Source organism: Elaeis guineensis, chromosome 2 (genome assembly GCF_000442705.2).
Source record: "Elaeis guineensis isolate ETL-2024a chromosome 2, EG11, whole genome shotgun sequence".
Taxonomy (NCBI): Eukaryota; Viridiplantae; Streptophyta; class Magnoliopsida; order Arecales; family Arecaceae; genus Elaeis; species Elaeis guineensis.
In genome coordinates, this window is record NC_025994.2 from 11,240,692 (window position 1) to 11,261,574 (window position 20,883).

The 20,883-nt window shown below is 36.0% G+C and overlaps 1 protein-coding gene across 1 annotated transcript; it reads right to left on the minus strand.

Moving 5' to 3' along the window:
• Positions 1-8,653: 8,653 nt before the first annotated feature.
• On the minus strand, positions 8,654-9,557 carry LOC105061199 (pathogenesis-related protein PRB1-3-like). Its single transcript, XM_010945177.4, has one exon. The coding sequence runs from the start codon at positions 9,515-9,517 to the stop codon at positions 9,029-9,031; it is 489 nt and encodes a 162-aa protein (XP_010943479.1). The 5' UTR covers positions 9,518-9,557; the 3' UTR covers positions 8,654-9,028.
• Positions 9,558-20,883: the final 11,326 nt, after the last annotated feature.

A 20,883-nucleotide genomic window follows, 5' to 3' on the forward strand; every position in this document is an offset into this window, starting at 1 on the left:
CCCCGGCCCCCTCCTCTCCCTCTTCCTCTCTCTCTCTCTTCCTCTCTCTCTCCCTCTGTTTCCTTGGTCGCTGGTGACAAACGGCCGATGGTGGGCCGCGCGGCCCGACGGCGGGCTCCGGCCCCCTCCTCTCCCTCTTCCTCTCTCTCTCCCTCTTTTTCCTTGGCCGACGGTAGGCCCCGACGATGGCGACGGCAGCGGGCCCCGACGGCGGTGGCCCATGCTGCCGTGGGCGGGCCCCGCGGGGGCCGGGCGATGGGCCCCATCGAGGGGGCTGCGGGCCCCATCGGGGCCCGGTAGTGGCCCCTGTGGCAGGCCCCGACCCTCCCCTTCTCTGGCGGCGAGCCCCAATGGCGGCCCTGTGGGGGTCGGGTGGCGGGCCCCATCAGGGGGGCCGTGGCGGCGGGCCCCACCATGGCACGACGACGGCCTCCTGTGGCGGGCCCCGCGATGGGCTGTCTATTTCAATCTTTTTATTTTTTTTTATCTTATTATTTTTTATTTTTATTTTTATTTTTATCTCATTAGATTTAGGTGTATTTTAAAATTCAATTCGATCGTATTTTAAAAATTTTAAAATTTATTGCATTTCATGAAAACGTAGACCCGTCAATTGATCAATGTAGAATATTCTACGTTATCCGTATAAAATATATATTAAATATATATTTTTGTACGGATATCGTAAAATATATACATTGGTCAATTTATTGTCCAGTTTGAACAGTTTGGGAATTGCATTTAATTCTATAGATAATTACATTATTCGAATGATATGCGGAGGGTTTGAGAGAAATTTCGAACAGTATTTTTCTTTAGTTCTCCTCACACATTTTGAGTCGTGTGGGGAGAACTAAGGAGAAATACTGCTGAAATTTCTTTCGATCCTTTTTGCGTATCATTTGATTAATGTAATTAATCTATAGAATTAATGCAATTTTCGAATGGGATAGGATCTATCTGTACCTATTTGTTGATGATATGATGCATGTATCATGTAAATTTTTTGAAACGATAAAATAATTAATAATATTAAATATTTTGATTTGGATTTTATCGTAGGTTTCTCTGAGAAAATGGTCAGTACTCGAGTTCGTATACTATTGTATTATGATGGCATGATACAGAATGATGAAACTGGTGTGCAGTACAGTCACCCTGTAAATCAGATGATTAGAGTATCTTTATCATTATCATGTCAAGAATTATTGGATCATTTATACAGCAGTATTCTTGTAGATAAAGAAAAATATGAAATAAAATTGAAATGAAAATCTCCTAATCTGTCGGGACAGTTAATGCAGAGTAAATATATCTTGGTTCCAATTGATGACGATGAAGATGTCGAAGAAATGCTGACCTTTTCTTTGAAATATTCAAAATATCGATTTTTAAAATTATATATTGAAAAGAAAGATGTACCAAGCTTTGGATATCATAGTCGGCTTTTAACTTAAGCGGACAATAATGTTGGATCTTCCTCACCTTTCGTAACTCCTATGGTGTAAACCGATAGTGTTGAGGCCATTTTTGCAGAACAACATTCTACTACTGTCGGTCCTAGTTATCCAATTATTTCAAGTCCTATGGTAACTTCTCCTGTGTCTTCTGCTATGGTGACTTCTCCTTTGCTAGAAGTAGTGGTAAGTGCAAGAGACGACACTCATATAAGAAATGATGACTGGATAGTCGGTGGAATAAATTTTGATAGTCTAGGCTTTAAGTCAGATGAAAATGGAGATGAAGACTGTTGGATGGATGAGGACAGTAGCAGTAATGATGATGATGGTGAAGATGAGAATGATGATGAAGATGTTCAGGCTAATATTAATGTGGAAGAACCTCAACCTCATTTGCACGAACCTCCATAATATTTTAACGATATAAATTTAGATGATGGTGGTTGTGTTAGTGCTGGTCAAAGATTGAACTCTGACAATCAGTTTTGGGACTCCTCGATGACTGAATTTTCTAAAGGTCTAATGTTTGAGAGTAAAGATTATGTAAGGAGAGCTGTTGATCTTTATCACATTATGAAGCATTGGACATACAATGTAGTTCAGTCGCATTCGAAATTATGGTCCGTACGATGCGCATCATCGGATAATGTTCAACATTGTAAATAGAGGCTTCGTGCTGCATTGTTGAAAAAACATGAATATTTTCAAATCACAAAATATGAGGGTCCTCACACTTGTTTATTTACGGGATTGAGTCGAGACCACAAACATATCAGTGGAAAGATGATTAGCACATTAGTCCGATATATTGTTGAGAAAGATCCCGATGTTAAAGTTGAAGCTATTGTGGCAGCCGTTAATGATCAATTTCAATATACAGTGTCATATAGGAAAGCATAGTGTGGAAAGCAGAAGGCATTGGTTGATATTTATAGAGAATGGGAGCCGTCTTATGCTAAATTACCTTATTATATGGCTGCACTTCAATATGCAAATCCCGGTACAGTTGTTTCATGAAATTTTTTTCAAACTGTGAATTCCAATGTCTGAGTTTTAAATTATATTTTCTGGGCTTTCAAACCATCTATCCAAGATTTTACGCACTGTCGTCCTGTAATCAGCATTGATGGCATGCACTTGTATGGAAAATTTAAAGGTAAGATGTTAATTGCAACAGGAATTGATGTAGAGAATGGGATATTTTCATTAGCATATGCAATTGTGGATGAGGAGACGACTGCAAGTTGGAGTTGGTTTTTTTTCCAGCTCAGAACACATATCGTTAAAGATAGAAATGGAATATACTTAATTTCTGATAGGCATCCAGGTATATTAAATGCCATCGCAGATGAGTCTATTGGATGGAGTCCACCACGTGCCTATCACCGATACTGTTTAAGACATATCTACAGTAATTTCAACACTCATTTCAAAAATATGCAGCTGAAAAGAGCAGTATGGCAAGCAGGAAGTGCTCATCAAGTTTGCAAGTTCAACTTTATCATGGGTAGGATCAGAACAGTGAATGAAGAGGCTTGGAGCTGGTTGTTCGAGATAAAAAAGGAGAAGTGGACGTTGACACATGATGATGGCCTGCGCTATGGTGTCTTAACTACAAATTTGTAGAAAGTTTTTAACAGTATTTTACGAGGAGCTAGAAATGTGCCAATTACAGCTTGTGTTCAAATGATATTTTATCGTCTTGTAAAATACTTCAATACGAGGCATGCCCAAGCCTTGAGATATGTAGAGGAGAATCCAAATAATCTTTTTACTCCTCATATTGCAATTAAAATTGCTGAAGATCAAGTTAAAGCTAACCAGCACCGAGTAACAGCATTCAACCTTCAAAGAGGTATATATGAAGTGCTTACGAGGAGAGCAAGCGGAGGGTTACGAGGTGGAGAAAATTCTCATACTGTTACTTTAGCTGAAAGAAAATATTCTTGTGGAAAGTGGAGCATGTACAAATATCCATGTTCACATGTTTTAGCTATGTGTCAAAAAATTACTGTACATTTTAGTGGTTTTGTGGATGATGCATATATAATTACAGCATATATGAATGCTTGGAGTAGTGATTTTAATCCATTACTATATGAAGATTATTAGATGCATACACGTATGTTCAAATATATTCCTGATCATCATCGTTTAAGACCCAAGCAGAAAGGTAGACCAAAGTCAACGAGACTACGAAATGAGATGGATGATAGGCAAATAAGAAGTAAGAACCACTGTGGCATTTGTAGGGAACAGGGTCATGACCGTCGTCGCTGTCCTAAGATACTTCAACATACTTCAACTTCAAGCAGTGGAAGAAATTAAAGGCTTCGAAGATTTATTTTCATCATTATTTTATGTATTTCTATGAGATTGTATTTAAATTTACGTGTTTAATATCCTGAGATGAATTGAATTTTGTGTTTAAGTTATATTGTGTGATAATATTGTATTTAAATTTTTTTTTAAATATATTATCTTATTTTTTAATACATCTGTGATAATATTGCTTGAGACAGTGTATTATGGCTTACGATCCACGGTATCTCGATCTTCGAGACAGTAGTATTCTTACATTGCAGGAGCACCATCGATCATAGACTATTTTAGATGGCGGCGTAAGCATTACAATCCTATTTACTATTTAAATTTTTTATTTTAAAAATTATGTACATTATCTAATTATTATATTTTATTGCAGGAGCCCAGACACCTTCGTCTACGACGATCCGATGCTGATTTCTGTAGGACAGAGGACATCCCACATAGAGTGTTAGATTATTTACGATATCTGAGATTTTATAGAGTATATCGGATTGGTCGTATACAGATGGACATTGGTCTTATTACTGCTTTGCTTGAGAGATGGCGTCTAGAGACACATACATTTCATCTTCCATTTGGTGAGGCGACCATCACTTTACCGGATGTCAGCATTCTTACTGGACTACCAGTTGATGGCGATCTAGTTATCGAAGTTGATCCCACGCTTACTATTCCGGAGTGGCAGGCTTTGTGCTTGCGATTGCTAGGGTTTGAGCCTGACGCACATTTTTTCGATCATTCACGACTTAGGATTGAGTGTTTGGATGATCGTTATCGGCATTTTTATATTACGGATGATGCACCAGAGGAGATGGTGCAGCAGTATGTTAGGGGTCAGGTGCTGCGGCTGTTAGGTGGTGTCCTGTTACCCGATACTTCATCGAATAAGATAATGTTGATGTTTTTGCCATTATTAGAGGATTTAGACTTCGCTCGTCGACTCAGTTGGGGCAGTGCAGTACTAGCTTGCCTATACAGAGCTATGTATCGGGGTTCTTATGCTGATCAGAGCGAGATTGATGGTTATCTTGTATTATTACAGGTATGTGAATTAAAAATTTTTATTTTTAATATTTAATTATATTTTATATTGGGTATATCATCTATTTAATTTTTAAAATTTGCAGATTTGGGTATGGGAGCGTATGCCGACTATCAGTCCATTATGACGACAGTTACTCGAGATGCCATCAGAGCAGCAGGATCCTGATATTCCATTCAGACTAGACAGACCATTAGGATATAGGTATCGAAATATTATTTTTTTATTTCAAATTTACTGTTTTAAATTTGATAAAATTTATTTAACATTAATACATTGCGAAACAGATGGAACGTTGCATTCAACGTTCATCACGTATCGACGAGAGTGGCACGGGTTTATAGGTGCCAGTTGGATACATTAGTTGATACATATAGACGGATAAATTTTACATTTTTTATAAATATCATTTTACAGTATTCATAATCTATTAAAATTTTAGTTTATTAATTCTTTTTATGTTAACTATATCAGTTTTTGTGGGAGCCATATACGGATGAGATATTGGCTATACTGCCGCAGATGTGTACAGTTGGACACGACATATGGACTGCTAGAGTGCCACTTATTTATTTTGATATGGTAGAGTGGCATCTTCCCGATCGTGTCCTGCGGCAGTTTGGTCAGATTCAGGGCATCCCAGAGCAGTTTGATACCAGTCAGGGACTTCATCGTATTAATCGACGAGGGAGAGCTCATATTGACTGGTATATCAGACATGCAGAGTACATCGATATTTGGGATGCACGTCGAGATCACATTGTTCATGGTGATCCTATTTTGAGAGGCCGTTGATATACCGATGACTATATGGCTTGGTTTTTTAGCATTATGGTGCGAGTCATTGGACAGTCTCGGTATGTAGTTTTTGCATACGAGGGCAAGAGTTCTACTGTGCATCTTTTGGTAAGATTATGAAAATTACTTTATGTTATTTGTGTTATATTTTTGTTTTATTTTTTACACTATACTGACTGTTTTATTTTTATTTTGTAGACTGATTCTATGTCGGATCTTGTGTTGGACGCTCGTCGTGCTTTATCTACGACTGATGAGAACGAACGGATTCAGATACTGTGGAAGATAGAGAGAACAAGTTTCGGAACATTGGTGGCAATTGATGTTGATCCATACCACTGTGCGCCTTGGTATGGAGTAGCTCCGGCGCCAGATATGAGATATACGCCGTCACCATATGTTTCACATATGCCATCACCGCATATTCCGCAGATGTCATCATTAGATACTGCACAGATGCCACCACCTTTTGATCCATAAATGGCAGCGCCTTCTTCTTCTTACATCCCCCAGATGACATCATCGGGTACTAATTGGCCACATAAGTATGATACTTTCTTTTCAGGTCCATCCGTGTATCCAGATGAGAGGGTTGAACGGATCTCTCAGTCCGTAGAGGATCCGACAGCATCAGTTATTCCTGAGCAGCATGATCAGCAGATCTCCTCCACTGATATAGGGGAGGAGCCATCACAGTAGGAGCAGCCGGCGAGGACCTTCCTGAGAAGGTCCAAGTGACCACGGGCACCGCGACGTCCTTGTGGGACTTAGTCTTTGTTATATTTGTACTTAGTATTTTTTACATTTTTATTGTACTATTTTTTGTATGTTTGACATTTTTATTCTATTTAATAATATTAATTATTGATTTTATTTTATATTATTTAATTTTAAGTGATCGGATATTATGCTTTGTGCATATGGATATACATACTCGAATGTGTCTCAGAACATTAGGAGAGAAAAAGTTATATTAAAAGGACTATAAAAATTATAACATAAATAATAATATATCGAATGTTGCTAATGATTTTGGCTTGGAAAAAGATTTATTATAATTCAGGGGTAAAATCGTAATTTTATCAGACCTGATTCGGAAGCCTCAAGAGCAAGAACAAAATATGCGTAATCTATTGGAGGCAATTTCAACATTTTTGAAAGTGTATTTTGTAAGAAAATAGGTTTATATTTTTGAGTCGATCCCATGAATCGACTCATGGTTAAAAGGGCTGAACGACACGCAAAATTTTTTATATTTTTTTACCGACCCTCTGATGCCGGTGGCCAACAAAAAAGAGGGAGAGAGAGAGAGGAAGAGGGAGAGAGAGGAGGCAGCTCACCGTCGTGCCGTCGTGCCGCCGTGCCGCCGGAGAGACACCGGAGAAGGGAGAAGAGGGAGAAGGGAGAAGGAGAGAAGAAGGGGGGAAGGAGAAACGCCATTCCCTTTGGTATTTTCTCTTTTTTTTCTCTCTTTTCTTTTTTTTGATTTTTTTAAATTTTTTTCTTAATTTATTTAATTGTTTTTTATAATTTTTTAATAAATAAATTTAATTAATATTTATTTATTAAATTTTTTAACGAGGATAGTAATTTGAATGATATTTTTTAATTTAAATTAAAGTTAATTTTTTTTAAATTTATAATTATAATTTCTATTTTATTACCATTTTTTTCTCTTTTATTTACTTCTTTTATGACATTTTTTTTAAATTTAATTTAAAATTTTCATAATTTGAAATTATAATTTTAGTTTTCTTCCATTTTTATTTTTTTGACATTCTATTACATATTTTTTTTATTTATTTAAAATATTTTTTAAACAATTATATTTAAATTAATTTAGTTATTTAAAATGATATTTTTTATTTCAATTATAATTACAATTTTTATTTCTTAAAATTGAAAATTATAAATTTTGTTTTTCAATTAGAATTAGAATTTTTATTTTTTTTCAATTCTATTTTTTTCCTTTTTTCCTTTTTTTAGGGTATTTTTTATTTTTTTACAACATTTTTTTTCTTTTCTTGAGATAATTTTTTTAAAAAATAATTTGAAATGGACAACGTAATTTGAAATGATATTTTTTATTTGAAATAAAGTTAAAATTCTTATTTTTTTAAAAATTTAATTTATAAATTTCTTTTTTATCACATTTTTTCCTCATTTTTTCACTTTTTAATGCATTTATTTTTATCAAAATTTAATTCAAATTAAAAATTTAATTTTTTTTGATTCAAATTTATAATTATATAATTTCTCTATTTTTTTCATTTCTTTCTATTTTTATAAAATTTTTTTAGGCTATTTTTTATTTCTTTCAAATATTTTTTAAATAAATTAATTTGAATTTGAGAAAGTAATTTGAAATGATATTTTTATTTCAATTAATTTTAAAAATTTTATTTCTTTTTAATTTCAAATTATAATTCTTATTTTTTTTATTTTTTTTAAAATTTTGATTTTTTAATGGTATTTTTTAATTTTTTATTTTTTTGAACATTTTTGGCAACAATTTGAAATGATGTTTTTGAATTAAATTTAAAATTTTAATTTTTTAAAATTTAAGTTTTTAATTTTTTATTTCGTTCACATTTCTTTCTTTTTTTTTCTTTTTCTATGATATTTTTAATTTTTTAAATTTTTAAGATTTTTTTAGATATTTTTTTAAAAAAAATTAATTTGAAAAAAAAATCATCTAAAATTATATTTTTTATTTGAATTACAAATTTAAATTTTTATATTTTAAATTTCATTCAAAATTAAAATTTTAATCTTTTTATTAATTTAAAATTTAAAAAATTATTTTTTTCCTATTCTTTTTCGAATTTTTTCTTTTTTTTTTGGGAGAAAAATAGAAAACGTCATTTTAAATGACGTTTTTAAAAATATCATTCAAAATGGTGTTTTTAAAAACACCATTCAAAATGGTGTTTTTAAAAGCATCATTTTAAATGATGTTTTTTTTTTTTTTCGAAAGATGCCAACGTGGAAAAGAAAGGGGTGACGTGGCAGGAAAAAAACGTCATTCAAAATAGTATTTTTCTCTTTTACATTATTTCTGTAAATAAGTTAGATTTTATATTACTTATGTAAATAATTTTTTTTTTATATTATTTAAGAAAAGAGCTCACGATTCCATGCATTGCACGTGCGGGGCATACATGATGCCATGCGTCATCACAGACGCTATCTCATAGCACTTTGGAACTTTCCTTCTGTTTAAACATTTTATAAGCGTGGAACCCAGCATTTTATTCCGAAACCATTGATTACCAACCTTCTTACCATCTTCCATCTAAAATATCAAGCATCTTATCCTTTAGGCCTAGGATGCATGATGCTGGCTCACATTTTATTGCCTATGCGAAACTACGTACTCACTTAAGAGTGATACCACTCTTCAATACGGACGTTGCCCTACAAAATTGCCCGGTGGGTAATAGTTGCAGGTGATGAAGATGCCGCCGTTGTCGCATACCACCCTCGCGCAACCGATGTTGGTCGAGTCTCGCCACACCACCTGTGTGTAGTGCCCGCACGCCTGCCCATCGGCGCACGTATTGCTGTCGTAGTCATAGTACTGCTTCTCTGACACCCACAAGTTCACAGCATCCGCCGCCGTGTAGTCCGCCCCGCTGCCGCCGAAGAGGTTCTCACCGTAGGATCCATCGGAGTGGACGAGCTGGCAGTCGCCACTGCGCTGGTTGGCATAGGCCTGGGCATAGGCTGCCACAGAGTCGTTCCACGACACCGGGCCAACACCGACGGCGGCCCGAGCGGAGTTATGGGGGCTCACGAAGTCGTCGGGGGAGTTTTGGGCGATGGTGGTGTGGATCATGGCTAGAGACACCGCAATGGCAAAAACTAACGGAAGGTTTGAGGAGCTCATGGTTTTACCTGTCTATTTAGCTTTCTGCGCTTTGGAAACCTTGAATGTTGTTTTTGATTGGAGAAATCCTTGTGGTGGGGATATTTATAGTGGGTACGGGTGTAGAAGTCTTCGGTTGTGTTCGAAAGTCATCGTCGCTTTGGATTATTCAGTCTTTCACATTCCGGAGCGCATGCCGGCGTTTGCGGAAAGGTGGAGAGATACAGTCACAGGGCTAATGTGTAGAAACCGAAGCTAAAGAAATTTTTTTTGTTCTTCCTTTTTTTTTTCTATATTGATTGTCTATGTCAGGCTGGTATGAACACATCCACGAAAATCAAAAAACAAAATATCTCTGAACATCCAATCCACCCATAAGTCTTCAATGGAGTATTTGGCCACAATAGAGGCAACCCAATCGGACTAGAAGTTTAAAATAAAAAGCCACCCATTATTCATCTATTATTTATAAAAAAAATATGAAATGCATGATTTACAAACAAAGGAATGTTTTGAATAGTTGCACAATAGCTTAGCAAAAAAACTAATATAGTTGCACGATATGCAAGAATCCCTTTATTAGCATAATGCTCTATGATTCTTGGGCAGCATAATTCTTACCAATGAGGGAAATTTTTGACATGCAAGAATCCTTTAATATACCGATCCATGATCCTTGGGCTGCATGATTCATTAATAATTTTTTTTTTTTGAACAGTTGCATAATATGCAAGAATCCTTCCGGGCGATGTTCTATGATTCTTGATCTGCATAACTGGTGAGGAAGGATTCTCACCCATATCATGGATCTTTAGCCAAGCTTTTATTTTTCTTCTAGCTATAATTAATATCAACAGGGAAACATTAGAGGCTATTTGGATACACAACCATGTACCCTTCTGTCTATGCTAGATAAAAGCCTCGAGTTGCATGTATGAAGGATCTTCTATACCATAAGGGTCAATCCTAGACTAGTTTCCTAGCCATAGCCAACTTAAGGGTATGACATTTATATCTCTATCAAATATTTGCTTTATACAACTAAACCGTGCAATTCATGTTAGGAATATGACATGGAGCTCTACTCTAATCATAGCATCCATCTGATGGCGCTGTAGTCGAACCGAACTTCCTAAACTATATTACACATAACCTAGCTCAAGGTACACTAAATGATGCCGGGCTGAGGAGCAATAGGGCACTTACACCTTAACTAACATGCAAGGATCATGGCTTATATCTGCTACTAGTCCTCTATGTTTGCCACAAGTTCTAAAAAAACTCTTCCCCGAGCACGCTCGCGCTGGAATGGTGGCACCCAATAACTCCAAATCGCGATCCTCATTTCTTTCCCAGTCGGTAATTTCATTTGAGTTAAACACTACAAAATGCTAGATACCAACAAATAGACCTATGACTTGACTACAAAATGCTAGATAGCATCAAATAGTCCCCCATCTACATGAGCCTCACATTTCACCTCTTTTGGCATTCTGTTGGTCATAATCTTCGTCCTTAATTTGCGCAGGACCTATGACTTGCCTGCTGCACTTATACATTCCTCGTCAGCCCAACCGGCGCATTATTGCTGCCAGAAATGACGGGATTTAAAAGTAACAAGCAGAGGCAATAGAAAATTATGTGGTCCCCTCCGGTGAGTACAAAGAACAATAAAATGATCTACCCATGTCCTCACGAAGGACCACTCAAAGCAAATTGGAAATGAAATATTAGTGGAAGGTGCTCTATCAGAGAATGCTACCAATTCTTGAGTAATGGAGGTATTTGGTCACCGTTCACTAGGAAAATCTGACATGTTCTCATTTCAAAAAAAAATGAAGATCTGATCTTCGCTTGGCTTCTGTACCATAATAAAATTCTAACAACAGAAAATCTTCAGCAAAAAAATATCCGATAAATATTTGACTATCCAATATGCTGCTCTGCTTCTGAATCATTAAGTCATCTATTCATTTCTTGTTCATATGCTTCATTCATTTATCAAACAATCATATTCAAACTGCATATCATAGATATGTCCTCATCAAAAGAAGGTCTTTGGGAAAGCTAGCGAGAACATCCTCCTTCAAAAATAATTAAGAAAGATTGGGATGTTCTTGTTTGCATCACCTGCTGGTTAATCCGGAAAGAAAGAAATAGAAGGCTCTTTCAATTCGAAGCATTTACAGATATCATCTTGTTTCAAAGAATCTGTAACGATTCAAGGCTGGACGTCAACCATTGAGGGTTAATCGAAAATAAGGATTCAAAAAATCATCCAATTGTTAAAGTAAATCTCCTCCCCTTCCTCCCCCCCCCCATAAGAAAGTTTTACATTCTCTTCATCATTGGTTGACCTAGGTCAACCAAATCCATTACCAGCTAATGTAACCTCTCTCACTTTGAATAAAATTTAGGTGGTATCACTTTCCATTTTCATCAAAAAAAAAAAAAAAACTACCCATGCTAGATATCATATTGCTCCCCTTTCGAGAAGAATAGAATCCTACGTCTAGAATATAGTCAACCAAAATAGGTTTATAATTAGGGTGATGGTTGGATCTCAACCGTCCATATACTGGCAGAGCCCAGTTGCCATTCACCCAAGGGAATGTGGTATCACAAAAGCAACATGCCTCCATGGTGGTGGTGAAGTCAAGACGTCACGGGAGTTTTTCACTTTTGGTATCCACTTGACCATTTCAACCTTGATAATTTATTGACGTGTCACAGACGGGTACAAGAATAAATGAAAAATCAGCGAAGACCAAAATAGATACTGCAGCAGTGAAGATAGCTATCCATATTATGGCCATGCCCTTGGAAGACGCCGTGGAAGCCTCTTGATCTGGGGCATGGCAAATATGAGTGCACTTGAAATCCTCTAGCTAGCTGTGCGATCAGCAAATCCCTTGCGTTGCCAAGCCATGGGAGATGAGAAGCTGTGTTTAACCTGATTGATGATCCATGCAATAACTGTGGATCAATTACCCTGCAACCATAAGAACAATTTTTTCTACCAAAAAAAAAAATATAAAAACAATTTTGAAGAAATTAGACTGCAAACTCTGAGACCGTCCCATGCACCTCACAGCTCCCTTTGGCCGACGTTATGATCTGCCACCGGGCAGACTCCAATAGCTTAAAACCCTCGTGATAATAAATGACAAAGGCCACTCCGGATTTGCCATAATACATACATATTTATTTCTTCTGATAAGGAATAAAAATCCTCTGATGTGCGCACCGAATGAGATCATTTGGAAACCTTTTATTTTTTGGCCAAGTACCAATATGCATCGATCTTGGAGCGAAAATTAAAGAGACCAGGAGGAAAGCGATGCCTCCTAGAAATGAAATCTCTCCCATCTTTCTTCTCTCTTCTCTTCTTACCTTCTCTCTACCTTTCTCTCTCTTCTTTTTCTCTCTTTACATGTTAGCGGACCAACGGTGGGCCAGGAGATGCTTCGGTGGGTTTGCGTAGGAGGGGTCTCAGGCCAGTGTTATATGATCACGCATCCCGGATTAGTATTGTGCAACCATGGGATCTGATCTTTTATAGCTTTTACGCTAGAGATCCTAAATATTTATAATTTTCTAATGATGAGACCTGATTCTGTAGGCGAGCAATTATTTGGCCAAAATGATATTGAGCAAAATACCACCCTTGAGTTCATAAACTCAAGAGTAGGTTGGTGTTCATGGCGTTTGAGTCAACCATTGGTCAAGGTAAGGATTCTTCAATACAATCATTTATATAATTATAAAATTATATATATAGATATATCTGCATGATTGTTGCATATTTTGTATATATCGGTCCACGTAGTATGCTTTGATGAGTTGATTAATTGATGATGAATTATAAATATCACGTTGAGTAAAGAAAAAATTATGATTTAATATAATTGATGGAGTGTCGGTGGTATATGGATTGGTAGGTTATGCAAGAAATATGGGATGTATACTGGATTTAGCCTCAAGTTGACGTACAGCACTGTGTTTGGCCTATCGTAGATTGAAGCATAATTGTAACTATTCTAATGCCAAAAAATCTTATCATGACTTTAACATAATGGATGGGGCATGGGTGGCACCTAGAGAAACATGGTGTACATGTCAAATAAGCTTTGAGCTAGGGTGTAGTATTATGTTTAGCCTATCATAAATTGGAGCATAGTTATAATTAGTCAAATAATGGAAAGACAAACATAATTTTATATAATTGTAAAAGTGGGAAAAAGGGGAGCATATGAATCAGTTAGCCATGCATGAAATGTCGCATATCAGCCGTGGGTTGAGATATGATATTATGGTTGCCGGCCGTGAATGGAAGTATGGTGTGCATTTAGCTTGCCATGGGCTGAAGCATAGTTGTGACTAGTTCCATGCTTAAATCAAATCAAGATGATGAACTATTTAATTGAAGGATATCTATATTAGCCGGCATATATGAAACATGGTATATGTGATGTCATCTATGGACCGAGATATAGTTGTTGGCCATGGATAGAAATATGGTGTATATTTGGCCCACCATAGGCTGAAGCGTAGGTGGGTCTACTCCAATATTGAAAGACAATATTATCAGGATCAAAACTATATTAATTAGTTAATGACAAGTAATCTCACTAAATTAGTGTTGAGTAGAATTGCTAATTGATGATATGTGATGTACTTAACAGAACTATGATGTTATATATTGATTTGATCAGGGAGAAAGAAGATTTTCTTCAATTCACTCAACTTAGATCTCATAAAGATAAAGATAGCAGAAGAGAAAGATTTTCAAAAATAGGGCTTAAGCCCCTTTTCTTTCTCTTTTAATTTTATTCTCTCTCTACTATAAATTAAGGTACATAGTCTATATTTATAATAGTGAAGTTCATCCTCAAACAATTTGGATCGGATTTCTCTTTTTATCTTCTAGAAGAATGTCCATTCTTAAATAATTTGGGTTGAACTCTTTTTCCTAGCATAAAGAGAAGTACTAGATCTCTAAAAAAAGATAAAGATAAAAAATAAAAATATTAAAATTTTATAGAAGATAGATCTCGACTTCTACGTCAATTTTGCTAGCTATTGCTCCACCAAATTCTTCACATATCAAAAAATAATCTTCGATCAAAATCTTTCCTAAAAGGAAGTTTTGATTTGACTAACTTATTTCAAAGTCCAAATAATGAAATTTTGACCTAATTTTGCCTATCTTAGGATGGTCTCAAAGTTGTAGATCACAAATATATGTCCAACTTGAAAATAAAAGATTATCTCAATCGGACATCGTATCACTAAATTACGTTCTCCTAAAGTTTGATATGTGATTCGACTTCTAGATGTGATAGATTTTGCTCATAAATCCTTTCCAGTCCTTACTCATAGTAGTTAAAGTGATCCATATCGAGTTCAAGGATCCTTCTGAATTAGGGCTTCCCTGTTTACACTACAAGAAATTAAGATATTAGTGACGGTTATTAGCGACGGTGTTTCTACCATCGCTAATAGTCTTTATTATCGACGGCATTATCGACGGCAATATCTCTATCGCTCATAATATTTTTATCGATGGCATTTTTGCCATCTTTAATAACCATTTTTACTGACAAAAAATCATGACCAAAAAATAAATGATCGTAAAAAAAATTATTTATTAAAAAATTATTTATTAAACTTATTAGCGATGGTACTATTAGCGACGGATCTTGCTGTCATAAAAAAAATATTTATTAAACTTATTAGCAACAATCAAAAAATTATTAACAACAAAATATGTCGTCGTAATAATCATTAGCAACGGTACTATTAGCGACGAAATTTACCATCACAAAAATTAAAAAAAATATTTATTAAATTTATTAGCGATAGTGGAAAGAGTATTGGTGACAATAAAAGAATTTTTTATTTATTAAAAAATAATTAGCGATGACACTATTAGCGATGAAATTGTAATCATAATTTTTTTTATTTATTAAGTAATTATCTTCACCATTTATTATCTAAATAATTATCATTAGAATATCATCATAAAAGATCACCTCAATCCGATAGTCCTAGCTATGTCGATCAATAAAATTTAATTTTAACGGTCACGAACGATCATGTGATGATCTGATAATAGATACTATCGATGGATCTAAAAATTTACAACAATGATCTTGATGATATTTATAGTACATTATCAAAATTTTATTTCAATCGGACATCATTATCATAGTGAATTTAGCATGAGATGATTTGGTCTGTTAAATGAAAAATGAGTGATCAAAAGGTCCAACGGTATCCGATTATAAGGTGATTTTTCAGATAATGATCCTTGTTGCTATTTTGATCATTTGTACCATGATGATCATAAAATTTAAATCGTGCGTATATGAACCATCCATGTTATGTAGACTTACAAAAGTACATGTATAATTACTTAAGGATTTTAAGAATGAGTATCAAAAGATATATAATTTTGGATCATTCATATATGCATGATTTGAATTTTATAATCACCACCGTATAAATAATCAAAGTAGTAGCAAATATCATTTATCTAAAAAATTACCTTATAATCGGATGTCGTTTGACATTTTGATTACTCATTTTTTATTTAATGGTCCAAATCATCTCATGCTAAATTAATCTTGATAATGATGTTCGATTGAAGTAAAATTTTGATATTATGCTACAAATATCATCGAGATCATCGTTGAAAGTTTTCGAACTCATCAGTGGTTTCTATCTATCAATCATTATGCAATTGTTCATGACCGTCGAAATCAAATTTTAATGATCGACATACCTAGGGCCATTGGATCGAGGCGATCTTTTGTGATGATACTCTAACGATAATTATTTAGATAATAAATAGTGAAGATAGATTTTAAATTTTAAAATTATATCATATTCAGAGAAAAATAGAAAAAATATAATTATAACAAATTAAAAATTTAAAAAAATTGATTATAATTGTATTAAATTAATTAATTACCAATGGTTATGAGCAACAGCTGAATTTTTCATCCCTAATAATTTTGAAAAAAATATTTAAAAATTATGAAAAAAATATTTTTTTCTGATAAAAGTATTAGCGATGACTCTAGCAATGGAAGACACTGTCGCTAATACTTTTACTGATGGTAGTAGCGACTGAAATATTACTGTCGCTAATAATTTTGAAAAAAAAATTAAAAAAAATTATGAAAAAATATTTTTTTTGATAAAAGTATTAGCGATGGCTCTCTTTTTTTAGCAATGGATTTTGTCGTCCCTAATGTTGTTATCGACGGCATTAGCCATGGTCACTTTGCCATTGTTAATATTCCCACATATTACCAAGTATGGGGTAAAAAAATTTTGCTCGTGCGCTCCCCTCTCACCGACATCCAAACCCCCTTCACCCCGCCAACCCCCCTTACCTCCCTCCCCGCCCCATCCCTCTGGCATCCAACCCCCTTCACCCCGCCAACCCCCCTTACCTCCCTCCCCACCCCATCCCTCTGGCATCCCGCAGCCCTAGTGCACTCTCCTCTCACCGGCATCCAAACCCCCCCAACCCCCCTTTCCTCCCTCCCCGCCCTATCCATCCCTGCCCCATCCCTCTGGCATCCTGCGGTCCCGGCATGCTCTCCTCTCGTCGGCGTCCAAAACCCCTCAACACCCCCACCCATCCTTTCCTCCCTCCCCACCCCATCCCTCCAGCATCCCGTGGCCCCAAGTCTGCATCCCTCCACACCCACTGCCGCCCTAACCCTGCTGGCCCTGACATTGACGACCCGATCCCACAGCCCCAAGCCCATGTCCCTCCACGCCCACGGCCGCCTTGACCCCAACATTGCCTGCCCAACCCCACGGCCCCTGCCTTATCACCTGCAGCTCGTGGCCCCGCCCTGCCGGCTTGACCCCACGGCCCTGACTCGCACCACCTTCTTGTGGCCCCATCCTCATGCTCTCGTCTCTGACATCCCATCCCTAAGTCGGTGCCCCATCCCTAGCCGTCCTCTCGCCCTTTAGTCCCTATGCGCCAGCCTGCCTTCTATTATAAGTGTTAGTGATGATAATAACGACAGCTAATGCAATCACTAAAAGTTATTTTTTATTTATATTATGTTAATTAAGTTTAATTATGTATTAAAAATTAATTAATTAAATATTAATTTAATTAATTAGTTAGATGTTTAATTAATTAATTAATTAGAAGCACGAAACTTGGGTCTCGACATGCGAAGTGCTCGAATCGAAAGAAAGTGCCAGACAGCATTGTAAATATGGAGTCGAGGTGTGCTTTGCATGCTCGAACCTCGAGTCCCAACTAGCATCCAAGACATCCAGCCCCTACGTGCCCTACGCGCTCAGGCTGAAGGAAGGTGCCGGTTAGCATGCATTGCGAATACGAAGCCGGGGTATGCCCTACGCACTCGAGCCTTGGGTCCCAACTGGCGTCCAAGGCATCCAACCCTTGCACGCCCTACACACTCAGGCTGATGGAAGGTGCCGGGCAACATTGCAAATATGAGGTCGGGGCGTGCCTTGCATGCTCAGACCTCGAGTCCCAACTGGTGTCCAGGACAGTCAGTCTTTGCATAAGGGTCGAGTGCATATTCTACAGCATCCCATAATTGGATGTTAATTTAAATAATTAATTAGGTACTGATTTTAAAAATATTTATATTGCATGGAATCATAGATCCGTCTTTTGATTAATGTACATATTCTACTATATCCACATATTTATATATTTTTGTATGGATGGAAGAATTATGTACATTGGTCAATTGATTATCTAGTATGGATAGTTTGAAAAATACAAGTAATTCTATAAGTTATTATAGTAATCAAATGATATACTGAGGATTTGAAAGAAATTTCAGATAGTATTTTTCTTTAGTTCTCCCCACACATCTTCAACTGTGTGGAAAGAACTAAGAAAAAATGCTATACCTATTAGTTGATGATAGGATATGACATTCTATACCTATTAGTTGATGATAGGATACATTTAATATGTAAGCCATTTTTTTTAGCCCCTGTTGCATGTTGTTTGATTACTATAATTCATCTTTAGAATTAATGCATTTTCTAAATGGGATAGAACCTTCTATACCTATTAGTTGATGATAGAATACATTTAATATGTAAGCCATTTTAAATAATAAAATAATTAATTAGCAGTTGCTTTATATTTATATATATAGAATTTTTAGATAGTGTGTAACGGATCGTAGTTGGATGGACCGTCGAGTAGTCGACGGGATGATTTCTGTTGAATATAGAAAGGATATAGGTACTTCTATGATTTTATTTTTGAGAATGCAGTACTCTTACATCAAGGACGGACTCATTACCCTTATAACAGATGTGACAATAGAGAAATATTTGATAGGGATACAATTACTGTCCATTTGTATAAGAATGGATTTATGCCCAACTACAAGCATTAGTACCTATATGAGGAGACATGGAAGAAAGTTGCGAGGGTTAGAAGTGAGCAGGACAAGGACACACATAGAATGGTAGACATGATTATGGATGCGGCTAGTTCAGAATTTAACTAAGATGTGGAGGATGATCCAGAATCTGGCAATGATGATTTTTTTTGTATGCTAAAAGATACTGATGAACCATTGTGGTCAGGATGTGAAACACATATTGTATTATCAGCTGTGCCAGAGTTGTTGAATTTGAAGATCGAGTTTAATATGATGGTCAATTGTTATGATAGAATAGTAGCAATAATAAAAAACATGCTACCCAAGGATGAGAAGCTTGTTGGAAGCTTCTATGATTCAAAAAAAAATGATAAAAGAGTTAGGTATGAGATATGAGAAGATAGATGCATACCATAATGATTGCATGCTTTTCTATAAGGAGGACCAACTAAAGAGCTCATATGATGTATACGGTGAAAGTCGATTTAAGCCGAGGCAAGAGGGTAGAAATCAAAAGGGCATACCATGTAAGATTTTTTGATACCTTCTACTTACTCCTAGGCTTCGAAGGCTCTATTTATCTAAGAGTACTATCGGATAGATAAGATGGCACAAAGAACAGATTCGTAAGCACTCCAATATGATGAGTCATCCATCAAACAGTGAGATATGGAAGTAATTTGATGCTTGCCACCCTTTATTTGCTCAAGAATTATACAATATCTGACTGCATCTATCTATGGATCACTTTATACCGTTCAGTCATGCAGCAGCTCCTTATTTATGTTTGTCAGTCTTTATTACTCCATACAATTTTTCACTTGGGATGTGCATGAAAGAGCATAACATCTTTCTTATATTAGTCATTCCTAGACCATGACATCTTGATAGAACCATTGATGTATATCTAAGGCCTCTTATTGATGAGCTGAAATTCTTATAGTCCGATGGCATATGTACTTTTGATGCATCAAAGAAGTAAAATTTTGTAATGAAAGCTGCATTAATGTGGGCCATTCGTGATTTTTTTGCTTATGGAATGCTGTCAGGATGGAGCACTCATGAAAAGCTTGCATGTCTCCATTGCATGGAGAATACAAAATCATTTCCACTTAAGCATGGTTGTAAGCCCTATTGGTTTGATTGTCATCGTCAATTTCTTCCCGAGCATCATCCTTTTCGAAAGCAGTGGGATAGTTTTAGGAGGAATAAGATAGAGAAGGACCATGCACCCCCATGCCTCAATGGTATGAAAGTATTTCAGAGGGTATCCTAACTGGACGATGGTCAATTTGGCATGCTATTTGACAAGCAGAAGTTTTGAGGGTTTGGTAGAACTCATAACTAGGTGAAGTGAAGTATCTTCTGAGAATTACTGTACTTGTCCATCAATTTGATCTGTCATAACTTTGACATCATGCATATTGAGAAGAATGTATTTGATAATATTTTCTACATTATTATAGATGTCAAGGGTAAGATGAAGGATAATCCCAAGGCTCGAGGAGATATGAAGAACATATGCAAGCATCCTCAGTTAGAGTTGGTTGTGGTATCACCTAAAAAATTTTTGAAGCCAAAAGCATTTTATACCTTAACAAGGGCGTAGTTGAAGGATATTTATGAATGATGTAAAAGTCTTAAATTTTTAAATGGTTATGCAAGTAATCTAGCTCAGTGCGTCAATGTCAAAAACTGTAGATTCTATGGGCTAAAGAGCATGACTGCCATGTCTTCATATAACGATTACTCTCATTGGTTTGACGTGATCTCCTTTCCAACTCCATACAGAGTTCTTTGATCGAGCTTAGTCTTTTTTTCAAAGATATTTGTGCTACTGAACTATCCACCGACCATATCTCCAGTTTAGAGGCTAGCAGTATAGAGACTATATGCAAGTTGGAGAAGATATTTTCTCCCAGCTTCTTCAACTTTATGGAGCATTTTGTAATTCATCTGGTATATGAAGCTAGG

Bases quoted from the DNA above. Each gene is read 5' to 3' on its own strand.
- LOC105061199 (XM_010945177.4), bottom strand. From the start codon at position 9,517: ATGAGCTCCTCAAACCTTCCGTTAGTTTTTGCCATTGCGGTGTCTCTA.